At 35.9% G+C, this 15,651-nt stretch overlaps 1 protein-coding gene across 12 annotated transcripts in view; it reads left to right on the top strand.

Moving 5' to 3' along the window:
* Window positions 1–14,168, top strand: part of ASAP1 (ArfGAP with SH3 domain, ankyrin repeat and PH domain 1) — a 568,420-nt gene extending 554,252 nt beyond the window's left edge. For all 12 annotated transcript variants that reach the window (XM_074265489.1, XM_074265495.1, XM_074265486.1 and 9 more), the window contains 3 exons: window positions 4,987–5,489; window positions 7,675–7,797; window positions 13,747–14,168. In XM_074265489.1, the coding sequence (XP_074121590.1) occupies window positions 4,987–5,489; window positions 7,675–7,797; window positions 13,747–13,821 (701 nt within the window). In that variant the 3' untranslated portion in view covers window positions 13,822–14,168. The remainder of the gene's footprint in view (window positions 1–4,986; window positions 5,490–7,674; window positions 7,798–13,746) is intronic.
* Window positions 14,169–15,651: the final 1,483 nt, after the last annotated feature.

The following is a 15,651-nucleotide window of genomic DNA, read 5'->3' on the forward strand; positions in this document are numbered from 1 at the left end:
CACAGTGTCTGGTACATAGTAGGTACTTAATAAATGTTTATTACCTAACTGACATCTCTAACAATTGCTAAAGATAATTGTTGGAGAAGAATACGTAATATATAATATAATTGCCATTCATGGTTCTATTTACTTCTCTTTTCCAAATGGCAAGGTAAAATTCAGCTTGTCCAGAAGAGAACTTAGGTTATTAATTTTTTTTAATGTTCTACCATTCATCTAGGCTAGAAACTTTAGGATTTTATTTTTCTTTTTACCCACATGCTGCATCGCATCAGGTATCAAATCTTTGGCAATATCAGTAATCCCATAATATCTCTCTGTTGTCATCTTTTTCTTTCCACTCTAACATGAACGTTCATCATAAGGATATCACTTAGTACTATCTTTTAGATCCAGGTTCTGATTATGTCTTTTGGTTGCATGAGGACATAAAAATCAAACATATGTTAAGAAAAAAAAATTTTTTTAAGACTTTTATATGGTTCTTCAAAGTTTGCAAAGTACTTTTCATGCATTTTCCTACATGAATAACACAATAACCCTGAAAAGTGCACAATATAGTATTATCCCCAATTTTTAAATAATAAAACTAAGGCAGTTAATACTGTTAAATGATTTATTTGCACCCAGGCACTGTGTGACAGAGGCAGATTCTGATTTTTAGTCTTTCTAACTCAAGATTCAGAATTCTCAAAAGTCTTCTTAGAGGAGGTAGCTTTTGGCCTTGATGAATGAGTAGGAAGTCAGCAGACAGAGAGATAGGGCAGTTAGGAGGAAGAATATAATGTTTTTGTTTTGTTAACTTGAAAAGCACACAAATCATCCCTCACAGTGGAATTTTCGTCCTTTTCTCGACTGCTTGGGTTTTATTTTGATAGCCATTTTGTTGTGGTAGCCATATTTAAGTTTTTTACAAAGCAATGTTACTCAGGGGAGTATATATATATATAATAAGTACATATATGGTCCCAACAAAAGAATAAAATACTATCTCTTTGTTGAACTAAGGCCCCTCACCTCCTTTATCAAATTGTCTCCCCCTTACAGAGCAAACTTTTCATTTGCAAAAGTAACATTTCAGTCTCATTTTTGAAAGTGATGATGTGGGAGGGCTGGTCTTTCTCTTTTAGAACATTCTGACAAATTTTGGTGTATTTAGAAGCCAAGGGAGGCCCCAACTTGAGCAGTGTGGGAAGGAAGGAACCGAAAAAGAAAACCACATGCAAGGTGCCAGTGCTCTTGGCTCTGTCTATATGGAAATGAAAGGAGCTGTTTGCCCCATGATAATAATGAATGATAAAAGCAATAGCTCACATTTATATAATGCTTTTAAGACTTGCAAAATTCTTTCCTCCTATCTATCTTGAGATATAGGTACTATAGGCATTAATATGTCCATTTTACAGATGAGTAAACAAGCTCAAAGAGATTTAAATATCCTCCTTAGACAGGTTAAGTAATTTGCTCATGATCATACAGGTGTTGGAGCCAAACCAAATCTCCTAAAATAGCCAGTGTTTATCTAGATATTTACCTATATCCAAAGAAACTGAAAAGTTTTCACTCATAAGTATTTTGCTTTTACCTCAACCTCAAAGTAAATTTGTATTTCATTATTAGTTGTGTCACTTTCTTACAAAAAGTGGAATAGAGACCAAAACTTACTGGGCCCCATTTTCTATTTGGATAGAATAAGAGGATTGAATAAAGTGATCTCTAAGGTTGTTTTCCAATGATCATGGCATGAAGAACATAATGCTAGGTCCAACACAACCAGAATATTTTCATATCAAGCTTATCAGCAGAAGGTGATCCCAGTGTTGAATTTTTTAGCCATGGTCATTCATAAAAGATCCCTGGCTGTGTTGTCAAATGATCTACCTACACAAGTAAAATCAAACAGCATTAAATAGTGAAGAAGTAACAGATTTCAAGCTTCTGGGTTGTCCTGGGGGCCATAATGAGCCACAAAGGCAGAGTGTAAAAGCACAAAGAGCTTAAGAACTCATGGTCTCTGTTCCTTAGCACCAGAACTACAGATTCAGTTCTAGATAAAGATGCATTTGAAGATTCTGTGCTTTGACCATTTGTCCAGTTTCCCACTCTTCTACCCTCATCACCATTGGAGATATCTGGTTTTAACATCTTTTTCATCTATTTTTAGAGAGAAAATTAAATCCCTAATACAAATGAGCTTTTAAAAGTTATTAATGTTATTTTTCTTTTCTAAATTATGCTTCACAATTGGCAACATTCAACACAACTAGTAACATTCTGGATTTGAAGGTTCTGACATTACTAGCTAAGTGACATTGGACATATCGTTTAAATTCTATTTGCCTCATGTATCTCCTTAATACCTTTCATGATTACCTGTTGCTAGAGCTCTGTCTTTTGTGAAATAAATTTTATGACTTTGCTTTTAGTTATTCAGTTCAGTTGTGTTCTGACTCTTCATGACCCCATGGATCATCGCACACCAGTCCTTTCTGTCCAATAAGTCCTTTCTTCACATTATGTAGCCAAAGTATTTAAAGTTCAGCTTTAGTAGTTGTTCTTCTAATGAATAATTTCTTTAAATATTGACTGATTTGATTTCCTTGCTGTCCAAATGACTCTCAAAAGTCTTCTCCAGCACCATAATTTGAAAGCATCGATTCTGCAGTACTCAGGTTTTCTTATAGTGCAATTCTCACATCCATACATTACCACTGGCAAAACCTTAGCTTTGACTATATATAGAACTGGGTCAGCAAGGTAATGTCTCCTTTTTTTCAGTATACTATCCAGATTTGTCATAGCTTTCCCTTCAAGGAACAAGTTATCTCCTTACATGATGAATATTTCCAGGAGAATGTAAGCTTCTTGAGAATAGGAGATATTATGGTTTGTCTTTGTATTTCTAGCACCTAGCATAGCTCTCTGCAGAGAGTTTTTTAAATTAAATCATCTTTAAAAACTCTGATCTGCTAGCTGAAAAATTATCTCTTACTGTCCCCTACAGTTATTAAGTTATAGCTACTTTGTGAATCAAAAATGCACTTTTATGCCTCAGTATCTTGTAAACGCCATTCTAATGTGTCATTTGCTTTACTTGCTCTGTTTTTTTTTCCAAAAGATAGATTTCTTATAATTTAGAAATGATATTTCAGAAAGGACTTTTCAGTGGAACTTTAAGAAGCAAGACTAGTCCAAAAAATCTTAAGTGACAAAAGTTACTTCTTCTGCAGACCCAGTCCTTTTGAGCAGGGAGTGGAGAACTTGTCTCTTTGTGTATATATTATGACAGAACATTTGCTTAGGTTCATTCTTTGGCTCTCAGAAGAGATGAATTTCTAATGCTGCCGACTTAGCTGCAGCTAGTGAATGATTCTATGATCTTTAACAAAGTTCTCCTGAAGTATAAATAAAAATAGTCAATATAGCTAACATCTGGAACCTTTTAAACCAGGCTGCTGGCTTCAGTATTCCCAAATCTAACAATATCCTTTAGGTGGATTTGGATAAGAGATTCAAACAGATGGTAAAAACTTATAAAAATCAGAAAGATGGAATAAAGCACGAAGATAATATTAGTTTTTTATTAAGTTATTTTTATTTTAAAGGACTGTAAATTCCTTTATGCCAGAAATTTTAGTTAAATAGATAGATGATAAAGAAAAAAAGAGAAAGATAGATAAGGCAGAGATAGATATCCCTGTACTTTTTTAATCCATTTAGTTTTTTCTAAAACTAATATTGTGTCATAGAAAGATAATTATCTTTACAAAAGCTCATGGTAAACTTTAAAGTGCTATATAAATGGCAGCTCTCATTCTTAGTGAGATTATTATTAATATTATTGTTTCTTTGTGATGGACAAGTAACTTCATCATCTTAATCAGTTTTCTCATTTGTGAAATGGGAATACTCAATACTATCTGCCTCACCTGGTTGTTGTGAGAAAATTATACTGCAGATCTGAAAACAGTAACAAAAATGTGAGCAGTTATTTTTAATTAACGTTGTTACTATCATTATGATTAGATTTCTAAATTAGATTCTAAAATTCAGTCCTAAAAAATAGTGAGGGCACAAAGAAATCTCAGAGGAATTGAAATGCCTGTCTTTCATCTTCTATTTTAGTAGAAACTTTATTTTTTCCTAACCTTGCTATGTCTTCTTCCTCTTTATCTGTTGAATTCCTACTTACCTTTAATTTTTTTAATTAATACTTAATTTTTTACTTGAACTTATCAAACAAATAGAATTGGTATTTGCATATGTATAATAGAACAAAATAGGATTATATATAAAACAGCAAATCTCTATTAAATAGTTTGCTTTCCTTTTTTTAAGTATATCATACTGAGAATTTTTGGGTTGTAATTATTCAAGAATACTCTGTAGGTACATTTCTCAGTTTAACTTAGTAAAAATGACGCCATGATCCCATCAAGGAATCTGAAGACTTCTCCTGTGTTATGAGAGGAATGCAGAGGTACCAATTAAATTAAATGTTCAAATACAGCCAAGCAAAGGGTGCTGTTCCCGATCCAATCAAATAGTTTAAGCATAAGAGGAAAAGTACAAAACCCAAATTGAATAAAATATTTAAAAGTTAGCATTCAAAATAGTCAGACTTGTTTGTTTTATTTTATCTCTCAACTTACCTCTCATAACCATTCAATCAGCATGTACATTTTCAATTTCACCCATTAAATCTGTAAATCATTTGGATATCTTATTCTTACCTAAATTTTTTATAAAGCCATTGGATACCTGCCAAGCTTCAGGGTTTTTATCTCTTAAAAAACACACTTCATTCAGCATTTGGAAATTCACTTCTCTTTGAAGATACCCCAATACCAATGGTTCAGTTTAGAAAAATGCTATTTAGAATGTGAGTGCCTTTTAAGATAAATGTGGTAAGTGGAAATTTGGATTTACCTGTATGGTGTCATATTTAAGACTAATTTCCTGTTTGTTGTTTGTTTTGATCAGTGGCACTAAGGAAAATCGAAACCAGCCATCATCTTTCCATAGACAAATCCAATATTCCCCCAGAAATCTTTCAGAAATCACCCCAACCACTGGAGCTCCCTCAGAAGCCACAGCCTGGAGACCTGCCTCCTAAACCTCAGCCTACAGAATTGGGCCCTAAACCTCAGATTGGAGATTTGCCCCCTAAACCAGGGGAACTGCCCCCAAAGCCTCAACTTGGAGATTTGCCACCCAAGCCACAACTCTCAGACTTGCCTCCAAAACCACAAATAAAGGACCTGCCCCCAAAGCCACAATTAGGAGACTTGCTGGCTAAATCCCAAGCTGGGGAAAGCTCACCGAAGACCCAGCCCTTGGAGCTCAATCAGAAACCCTCCATTACGGATCTCTCTCTATGTGTTCAGTCTCGAGAGAATCTCCAAAAGCAAGCTTCAGAAGAGTCTAATGATCTAACGCCCACGCTGCCAGAGACCCCAGTGCCTCTTCCCAGAAAAATTAACACTGTGAGTAAATTACCAAAACTGGGTGTAAAACTGGAGGGGGAACAAAACACATGTCCATTTGAGGATGTTGGGAGTTCTTGTAGACAATGAGGATAAATGGCCTTTCCCAATCATGTCCTGTGGCTAAAGAAAACGGTGGTAATGAACTTTAAAAAGGCTTAATGGAGGATAGCTGTTTTCAAGTATTTGAAGGAAAAATGTGATCTGTCACAAGAGAGGAGAAAATTTAGACAAAGAGGTATTAGCCTTGCTCTCCCTGATCTGAGAAGGCAAAAGGATGCGCTATGGTAGAAGTTGTCAAAAGGTAAATTTAGGTTTGATATAAGGAAAACCTTCCTAACAATTAAAACTATCCATAGGTGATTTCAGAAGGGAGAGAGTGAGCTGTCCTTCACTAGAGCTTTTCTTTTCTTTTTTCCCTCTTGCTGAGGCAATTGGGGTTACGTGACTTGCCCAGGGTCACACAGCTAGGAAGTGTTAAGTGTCTGAGACCAGATTTGAACTCGGGTCCTCCTGACTTCAGGGCTGGTGCTCTATCCACTGTACCACCTCACTGTCCGCTTCATTAGAGCTTTTCAGGCTGCAGCTAGAGGATCACTTGTGGCATGTGGAGATGGGATTTTGTTCACATATGTATTGAACCAGCTAGATTTTGAGGACATGGTATCATAGAATTACAGTTTTAAATCTAGAAAGGACATGAAAAGTCAATACAGTTAAGTTCCTTCAGTTTAGATATGAGGAAACCATGGTCCACAAACCAGAGGTGTTGATTTTTTTTCCCCCAAGGTCACATAGCCATTAAGTAGCTGAATTTGGACTCGAGTATCCTTAACTCCAGGTTCAGTCCTCTCTATGCTTCACAAAGAGATCCTTTCCATCTCTAAAATTCTTCATTCTTGAGACTTTATGCCTCTACTTTGAAAGACAAAGAAGTATCCAGTTACAGATATAACTGGGAGCTTATGATCACATTTCAGTGTTGTAGAAAGTGAGAGAGTGAAACCCTTCAGCAGCCCAAAAAAGAAGAAAGAAAGAAAGAAAGAAAGAAAGAAAGAAAGAAAGAAAGAAAGAAAGAAAGAAAGAAAGAAAGAAAGAAAGAAAGAAAGAGAAAAGAAAGAAAGAAAAAAAGAAAAAGAAATGAATAGTGAAGCAAGACAATGTGACCACTTATTTAGGATGCCAGATATGTTCTCAATGGGGATCTAAGATAGAGGCAGTCAGATGGTGTAGTGGCTACAGTGCTGGACCTGGAATCAGGAAGAACCTGGGACAAATCCAGTCTCAGAAATTTCCTAGCTGCGTGACCTTGCGCAAGTCACTTAACCTCTCAGCCTCAGTTTGCTCATCTATGAAATGGGAATGATTACAGCATCTGCCACCCAGAGTTGGGAGGACAAAATGAAATAGATATTTACAAAATATTTCATAAACCTTAAAGTACTGTATTATGTTGTTGTTACTATAGTATGATTATAATCATCATTACTTAGTAATTGACCTTCTAGCTATATCTCACTAATTTCTGCAGAAACTATGAATTCCCACAGAACTTCTTTCTTGGTTTCACTTTGCATAAATTGTCTTGGCCAATGAGCTGGGACCATATTTAGAATCCATATTTAGATTTCTCTGTTTCCTTGTTTCTGTTTGCATAAGAAGACCAGAAAACCTACCCCCCAAAAAAACTCAAGTCAGAATTGATCAAAAATGAAAAACTCTAAAAATGAAGGCGAGCACAGTAAATCCTTCCAAATCTTAGTGAAAAAGTATAGGCAAGCTGCTTCCTTTTCCTTGTTTTGCACTAGCCTATTTCTTCCTGGTAAAGACAATTTTCTGAGACTCATGAAATCGTTAACATTTGATATTAAATATGCAGAAGTTGCACATTTCTGTCGACATCATCTTTTCCTGAAGCATTTTTAGATGGTTCTATAATTTCAATGAGCTCATGTTGCTGGATATAAGGGTGGGAGTAGGGGAAGGAAGAAGGCAGGACAAAGATCAGACTTATTGTAAAATAAGAAAAGCCAATTCTACCTCCACAGTGTTTACTTTTTCATCAGAATTTAAAAAAAAAAAAAAAAAAAAGACAGTGAGTCAAGTTCCCTGATAATGCTCCACCACATTCCATGTCTCTCTTTATCTGGCTCTTCCAGCTAAAACTCCATTTTATTTATTTAAGGGGAAGAACAAAGTGAGGAGAGTGAAAACCATTTATGACTGTCAGGCTGACAATGATGATGAGCTCACGTTCATAGAAGGAGAAGTGATTATTGTCACTGGTGAAGAAGACCAAGAGTGGTGGGTAAGTGTGTCCCCTGAAACAGTTACAGGCTGCAGAAATATCATCTGCTCTGGTCTTTGTACCACAGCAGCCATTTGCTCTGGATACTTGTTTTGCTCTCACTTGCTGGTCTTGCATCATTCATCTTGTAGAGCCGTCATTTGGGAAGTCATGTGAATCCTATTCAATACCCTGCTTTTAATTTGTATGGAATGAGTGAGATAGATTATTTGTTAAATGCAGAATGCCAATTACTCATACCATAGCATCTTTAAAGCCTGAAAGAGGTCTCAGAAGCAAGTTTCTACTCCTGTGGGAGAACCCAGTGCTCCTCAATAATCTTAATTTCATGTTTGCCTAGAAGAATATTCTGTTCCTATGAAAATGGTCAAAAAAGGCAGTTTTTTGACACAAAATAGTGATTCTTTTTTTGTTGTTATTGTTGTTGCTGAGGCAGTTGGGGTTAGGTGACTTGCCAGGATCACACAGCCAGGAAGTGTTAAGAGTCTGAGGCCAGATAAAAACTCAGGTCCTCCTGAATTCAGGGCTGGTGCTCTAGCTACTGCGCCATCTAGCCACCCCCAGAGTGATTAATGATAAACAAGCCCTCTAAAACTGTATGCTACTTACTGGGAATACAACAACTCCTCCAAAAAAGTCCTTGACTTCAAGGAGTTTCCATTCTAGCAAATACAAAGTACATACAAATTATTTTTTTAATTAATTTTATGAGTAATTTTTTATAACAATATCCCTTGTATTCATTTTTCCAAATTTTCCCCTCCCTCCCTTTACTCCCTCCCCTAGATGACTGGCAATCCTATACATAAGTACCTACAAATTCAATACACAGTGATTTCAGAATGTGAAGGCAAAATGAAATAGATATTTACAAAATATTTCATAAACCTTAAAGTACTGTATTATGTTGTTATTACTATTACTTAGTAATTGACTTTCTAGCTATATCTCACTAATTTCTGCAGAAACTATGAATTTCCACAGAACTTCTTTCTTGGTTTCACTTTGCATAAATTGTCTTGGCCAATGAGCTGGGACCATATTTAGAATCCATATTTAGATTTCTCTGCACATCAGAAAAATTTTCATCTTCATAGCCACAATAATAGATAACCTATAAAACTTATCTGCAGCTAATATATATAAATATATACAATAATATATTTGATTGATTATGTATTACACATGATTTTTAAATATATATAAAACACAAATTGGGGAGAGGGGAGAAAGATCCAGAGAGAGAGAGAGAGATAACTGTGTGCCAGGCGCTGTGCTAACTACCTTATAATTAATGTCTCATGTAATCGTGGAAGGTAGGTGCTACTACTATCCCCATTTTTAGATGAACAAACCAGACAAACAGGTTAAGTAGCTTACCCAAGGTCTCATAGCTAATCGAAAGCCAAATTTGATATCAGGGTCTTCCTAACTCCAAGCCTGACATTCTGTTCACTGCATCATCCAGCTACCCAAGTCTCATGCAAAAGACCACCACTGAGATGAGTTTTAAAGCAGACTAAGGATTTCAAAAACAGGAGATAAGGAGGAAATGTATTCTGAGTAGAAGGAACAGAAATTTTGACCTAAAATGCAAATTCCAATGCATGTGACCACTTCAGCAGATTTGTTATTCACACTCATTAGGACCTAGTTTTAGTCTGTAAAAGGGAATGATATGCCTTAAACTTGGAAAGGTAGACTAGAAGCAAAATGTTAATGGTTTTTAAAGCCAAACAAAAGACTTTTCCCCCTTACCCTAAAAGCATATAAGAATCTACTCTATTGGAACTTTTTGAGCAAGGGAATCACATGGTCACACTCACACTTCAGGAATATTTCTTTGTAAGCTCTAGAGACTGGTTTGGAAAGGGAAAAGAAACTCAAGATAGAGAAAACAGTCATCCAGGAAAGATGTCATGAAAGATGAACTAAAATAGTACTTCTAGCACAGTATAGAGAAGGGGACGGATAGAAGAAATGTTGAGTCAAATTGACAAGATTTTACAAGTGAGTAGATATAATGGGTCAAAGATGACTTGGTTTGTATCTTTCCAGTTTTAACATACTTAACCCCCTAGTACTGATGCTATTTTTCAGTTATCCTTTCTAGCTCTTCCTTATGCATATTTTTTATTGTTTAATTGTGTCTGACTTTTGGTGAGCCTATTTGGGGTTTTCTTGGCACAGATACTAGAGTGATTTGCTATTTCCTTTTCCAGTTCATTTTACACATGAGGAAACTGAGACAAAGAGTTAAGTGACTTGCACGGGGTCACACTAGTAAGTCTGGTCTTTCCTGACTCTAGAGCAAGTACTTTATCTATCCACTGTGCCATGGAGCTGCTCCTGCTTACACACGTATAAGACTTCATCTTTTGTATCTGTGCCTTTACAGTGGCTGTCCCCCATACCTGGAATGGTTTCCTTATTCATCTCCATCTCTTGCCACCCTTGGCCTCTTTCAAGAAACACCACTTCCTTTTAGAGGAATACTTTCAAAAGATATTTGGTCATATCATACTCATAGTGAAGTTGTTTGGGATTTTTTTTTTAATGAAGTTTATTTTTCAAAAAACAAGAAAATGAAATTTAGTAAATTTATAGGATTTTTTTGGTGGAAAAACCTGTAAGGCATGAAGTTTTCTAAAGTTCCCCATTTCACGATAGCCACTTGAGAGACTCTTGGAATTTGGAAGTTAGAAGCCTAGTTTCAAGTGATTGAGAAGTGAAGGGAGAAAAATCAAAGGTAATGTGAATAAGCACTTTTTCCCAGGAACTTGACTGTGAAAAGGATGAGTAATACAAGGAGAATGAGCCTAAGGAAATGGTAGAATCAAGTGTGGATTCTTCTATGATGAGGAAAACTTGAACATGTCCATAGGGAGAAAAGGAGTCATATGGATTGGCTGAAATTATGGCTGAGCCAAGATAATTTATTGATAAGAACAAGCTTTGTTTCTCTCTTTAAGGGGAAAAAAACAAAAACAAAAAAACAACTCTTTTGGAGGGACTAATTTACTAACATTTATTGACAAGGGATCCTTTAGTTGTTTTGGTTTTTTTTTTCAGTAGTTTTCCTTCCTTTTTTTGACAGAATTGAGTGTTAATAGTTTACTCTTCTATTAAAAAAAAAAAAAGTCTAAGTCTAGATCACAAGGGATTAGGGTGAGTAATCAATGGTTTTTCTGCAAGTCATGAAGCTGGTGCATGTATCCAAGGGTCCTTAGATAATGTAGGATGAGCACATAAAATCAAGTACTTAGGGGAACCTATTTTCCTATTTCTCTTAATTGCCATTCATATCAGATGCTCTTTATATAATAAGTTAGTATGAAAAATAAAAATAGGAGCTTATGTTTAGCATAATACTTCATATTTTACAAAGCAGTTTTCTTACAATAAATAAGTGAAATGCAGGTTAAAGAACAGTGAATTTGGATCTAGAATATTTGATTTTGAGGCATAACTAAGTCCCTTCCCATCTCTAAGCCTCAGTTTTCTCATCTATATAGTAGAACTGAAAATACTTTATCTCATAGGAGTGCCATAGAAGGGTTTAAGCAGCACTGAGAAGGAGGAAACAAGCTTTACTAAGCAAATACTTTGTGTCAGGAACTATACTAGCTGCTTTTAAAATATCTCATTTGATCCAAACAATAATTCTATAAGATAGGTACACTTATTATCCTCATTTTTATAGATAAGGAAACTGAAACAAAATTAGGACTTGCCTGTAATCACATTGCTTGAGACCTGGTTTGAAATTATTAATATTATTCCCACTTTACAAGTGAGAAAACTGAAACCCAGTTTAATTTAAACTCATAACTGGTGCCAAAGCTATGAATGTCATGTAGGTGATACACAGTGGTCCAAGAATGCTAAGCTGGGTGATATCTTCATTGTGTATAATGGATGGAGGTCAGTTTTAGTTAGAATCAAGGAGATGGGGCTTCATATCTTGCCTCTAACACTTTACTAGCTCTTTGACTTTGGGTGACTCACTTAGTCTCTTAATCCCCAATTTACTTATCCATTAAAAGGTGAAACAAAAAGTTATTGAGGCTCAAATAAAATAATCTGCATAAAGCACTTTGCCGACCTTAAAATGCTATATAAATGTGAGGCATTATGATTTTTTAAGCCTTTCTTTACAACAACCCTATGAGGTAGGTAAGCAGTCATCAGAAACATCCCAAAATGAATCTATCTCAAGTGTTTAACCCATCGCCCTATATGGAATAAGGCAAGATAGATTTCCTATTTTAAGCTAACACCCATATTTCCTCTTCCTCCATCCTTCTGCTTTTCAGGTTGCTGAATGCTTTTCTCTTTGAATTAACTAGATCCCAAAGAAAGGAATGGCACAGAGCCTTGTGCTAGTGGTTTACACAGCATATGTTGAGACTTCCATAAGCCATTGTGGAACACAGGGTAGGAGGAAGAAGCATTGGGCCAGGAATCAAGGGACCTCAATCTGGAAGACTGACTTTATGTGTAATCTTGGGCAAATAGCAATATAGTTTACTGGATATAGAGTATTAGACTTGCAGTCAGGAAGGCAGCATTGGTTCACATAATACCTTGGACCCTTACTAGCTTTGTAACCATGGACAATTACTTAACCTCCCTGGGTCTCAGTTTTCTCATGCACAAAATGGGGCTAATATTATTTGTAATACTGACTTCACAGATTTGATGAAAGATTCAAATATTTCATGTAAAGGTTTTACAAAGTTTATGTTGCTAAGTAAATGCCAGGTTCTTTAAAAGTCACTTTATTTCTTTGGTCCTCAGTCTTTTCCTCATAAAGTGAGGACATAGAATCAAAAAAACCCAGAGACCTTCTAGATCTTTGACTCTGTAATTTAATTTTTACACACTGAAGGCAGAATGATATGGTGGATAGATAGATCTTATAGTTAGAAAAACCCAGATTCAAGTACTATCTCTGACTTATAGCTCTGAGAGCTTAGATAAGTCACTTAACTTCTCAGTACCCTGGGAATGTGGAAGAGCTCAACTTGACACTAATTCTACAGAGCAAAAGCAGGAACCCTTCTACAGCACTCCTGTGAAATAAAGTATTTTCAGTCCCACTATACAGTTTAAAAGCTGTCCCAAAGGGGGCAGCTAGGTGGTGCAGTGGATAGAGCACCAGCCTTGGATTCAGGAGGACCAGAGTTCAAATCCGCTCTCAGACATTTAACACTTCCTAGCTATGTGACCCTGGGCAAGTCACTTAACCCTAATTGCCCAGGGGTGGGGTGGGGGGAAGCTGTCCAAAAGTGTAATGGACTGAGAGATAATGAGCTCCTCTTTCCTGTAGGTCCTCAAACAGAGGCTAGATAACCACTTTTATGAGAGGGATTCCTTTCATACATAAGCTAAACTAACAGGGTTTTTTTGTTTAAACTTTTTCCCCCTCTTTTGTCCTCATTTGGCAGTCTGGTAAAGCCTATGGACCCCTTCTCAGAATATTTTTAGATGTAAAGTGCATAGATCAAGGAGGACATGAATATAGTGTAATAAAGTTATCAAAGCATTTTGTTTTATTTGTTTTTGCTTTTTGGAGGCTTTTGGGGTTAAATGATTTGTCACATATTGTCTGCAATCAAATTTGAACTCAGGTCCTCCTGATTCCAGGGCCAGTATTTTATCCATATGCAGATATTTTGAAATAAATTCATAGACTCAAGGTCAAGGCTACATATGGGATAAGATCCTTTACAATTTTAAAATTCTTTGATTCTTTGAAACTTTAAGAATTTAAATTAGAGATGAGTTGCTGTTCTACTTTGGTGAAGAGTTTTACCATTCTGAGGAGCCTCTCTTCCACCCACTCCCTACCCAAAGCAATCACTGATCTGGGCCAAAAGCTAATCACTGATTTGTGAAGGAATTACAAAATTTCCAACCTGACTGTTGTGTATTCTTTCTTTACAGATTGGGCACATCGAAGGACATCCAGAGAGGAAAGGGGTCTTCCCTGTGTCCTTTGTACACATCTTGTCTGACTAGCAAAATACAGATCTTGGAGCATTGCATATCATACATGCAAGACGGGCTTTTTAGCAAAAGCAGACGGCTGTCGCCTCCTTGTAATCCTGTGCACAATGTGTATATAGCTGCTGTTACAGAATACAAAACTCATTTAAGGTCACCTCATGAGGTGAATTATATTATGTATTGTAAATATACTGTGTTATTCCGCCTTTGCCAGTATTAAGGTAGCCTTGGAATCTGGCACGCCTTATTGGGTTTGCTGAAGCCATCCTCGGCATCTAGCACTTACATTTCTGTCTATGCGTTTAAAACAAAATCAAAAACAAACAAAAAAAAAGTGTATGAACTTCTAGCTTTCCAAATAGAGGTGGTCTTGATCAACAATTGAAATGCATAGAATGGACTCTTTGTTCCTAACGATTCAATATTCTCAATTATGTGACTAAAAAAAAAAAAAAAATTAGTGGAGAGTTAGATTCTGTTTTCCAAGCAAACCATTTACATTCATTACAGATGAGCCTGCAGTTATCAGTGTATACAGTTTACAGCTATGAAACCCACTTTGGTATTTATTACAGAAAGTGCTCAGTTACATGTAAGTATTATTCTTTCTGAGAAATGTTCACCGACCTTCCAGCTCTCCATGGCATATTAAGATGCTCATAGCCTAGTTCGTGTTTAAGAATGGTGAATTTATACCATTCCATGGTTAGTGCCCCTGTGATATTACCTCATGATACAAAAAGAACATATATCCCATGATGATTTTAGCAAAAGTTTAAAAATCTCTAAGTACAGTTTCCTAAAGGTCTCTTTCATTAAATGTTCAATAACCAAGGACTGCTAGAAAATATTAGTGTTTACATTATGCATGCATTTAGAAGCTTATCTGAAACTTACCTTTTATAAAGGAATAGTATGGCTAAGTTAAAATACAATGTTAGCTTTATTTTTTAAATTTGATTACGATTAAAACAGAAACATAAGATCACAACAGTATTCATTTATAATCAATTGGCCTTCTTGGAAAATGACTTTACATATTCTATTACAAGTCAATGTTCTCAGCCTTGTCAAAACTGAAAATCCACTGATTTCAGATTATATCCTTCATTTTTGGACACAGATTTGTCCTTCCTGGAAGTTACCCATTGGAGACTTTCAAGAGTAGTTCCCCCCCCCCTTTTTTTTTCTTGCCCACGATCTTCATTAATCTGTAGTTCCAAATAATAGTTTACCCATTCAAAATACTAGCCAATACACCAATCACCTTCTAGTCAATTCATAACTGGGGTCCTAAAAGCTGCTATGAATTGCACTGTGACCAAATACATTTCCTGAAGTGAACTCACTGCATTCAGTTTTCTTTTCATTCCAGTGGTTTATTAGATCATTAAGGACACGTCTGTTTATTTTGGTTCCTCCTTATATCAGTCTTAATTCTGGAACAGAATGTGATAGTCTTACTCTACAATCGCTGCCACTGTCACTTGCCTCTGAGTCTCTCTCATGAGTGGTTCTGGCATTCTATTTGCTTAAGCTATTTTGGCAGTGGCATATAAAACTAATATTTTTAAGCAGATAGTCTTGGCAGCTAGTGAGAAATTTTTGTTTCACAAAAGCACAACTCCAAACAAAAACCTTTAGAAGAGTCTACTTAGCCCAGCTGAAAGTGCTCGGTGAATATTAATGTAGTTCTCTGTAAATGGTTAGTACAGAAATTTCAATCATGGCCTAATAAAAATTGTGTGAAGAAACATGCAAATGATTTTACAGCTGGTAACAGAAAATGATTTTTAAAATAATTTCTTCATCAGTGACATGACTTAAGAGGCAGCTTGGTAC

The sequence above is a fragment of the Sminthopsis crassicaudata genome, chromosome 1 (genome assembly GCF_048593235.1).
Source record: "Sminthopsis crassicaudata isolate SCR6 chromosome 1, ASM4859323v1, whole genome shotgun sequence".
Taxonomy (NCBI): domain Eukaryota; kingdom Metazoa; phylum Chordata; class Mammalia; order Dasyuromorphia; family Dasyuridae; genus Sminthopsis; species Sminthopsis crassicaudata.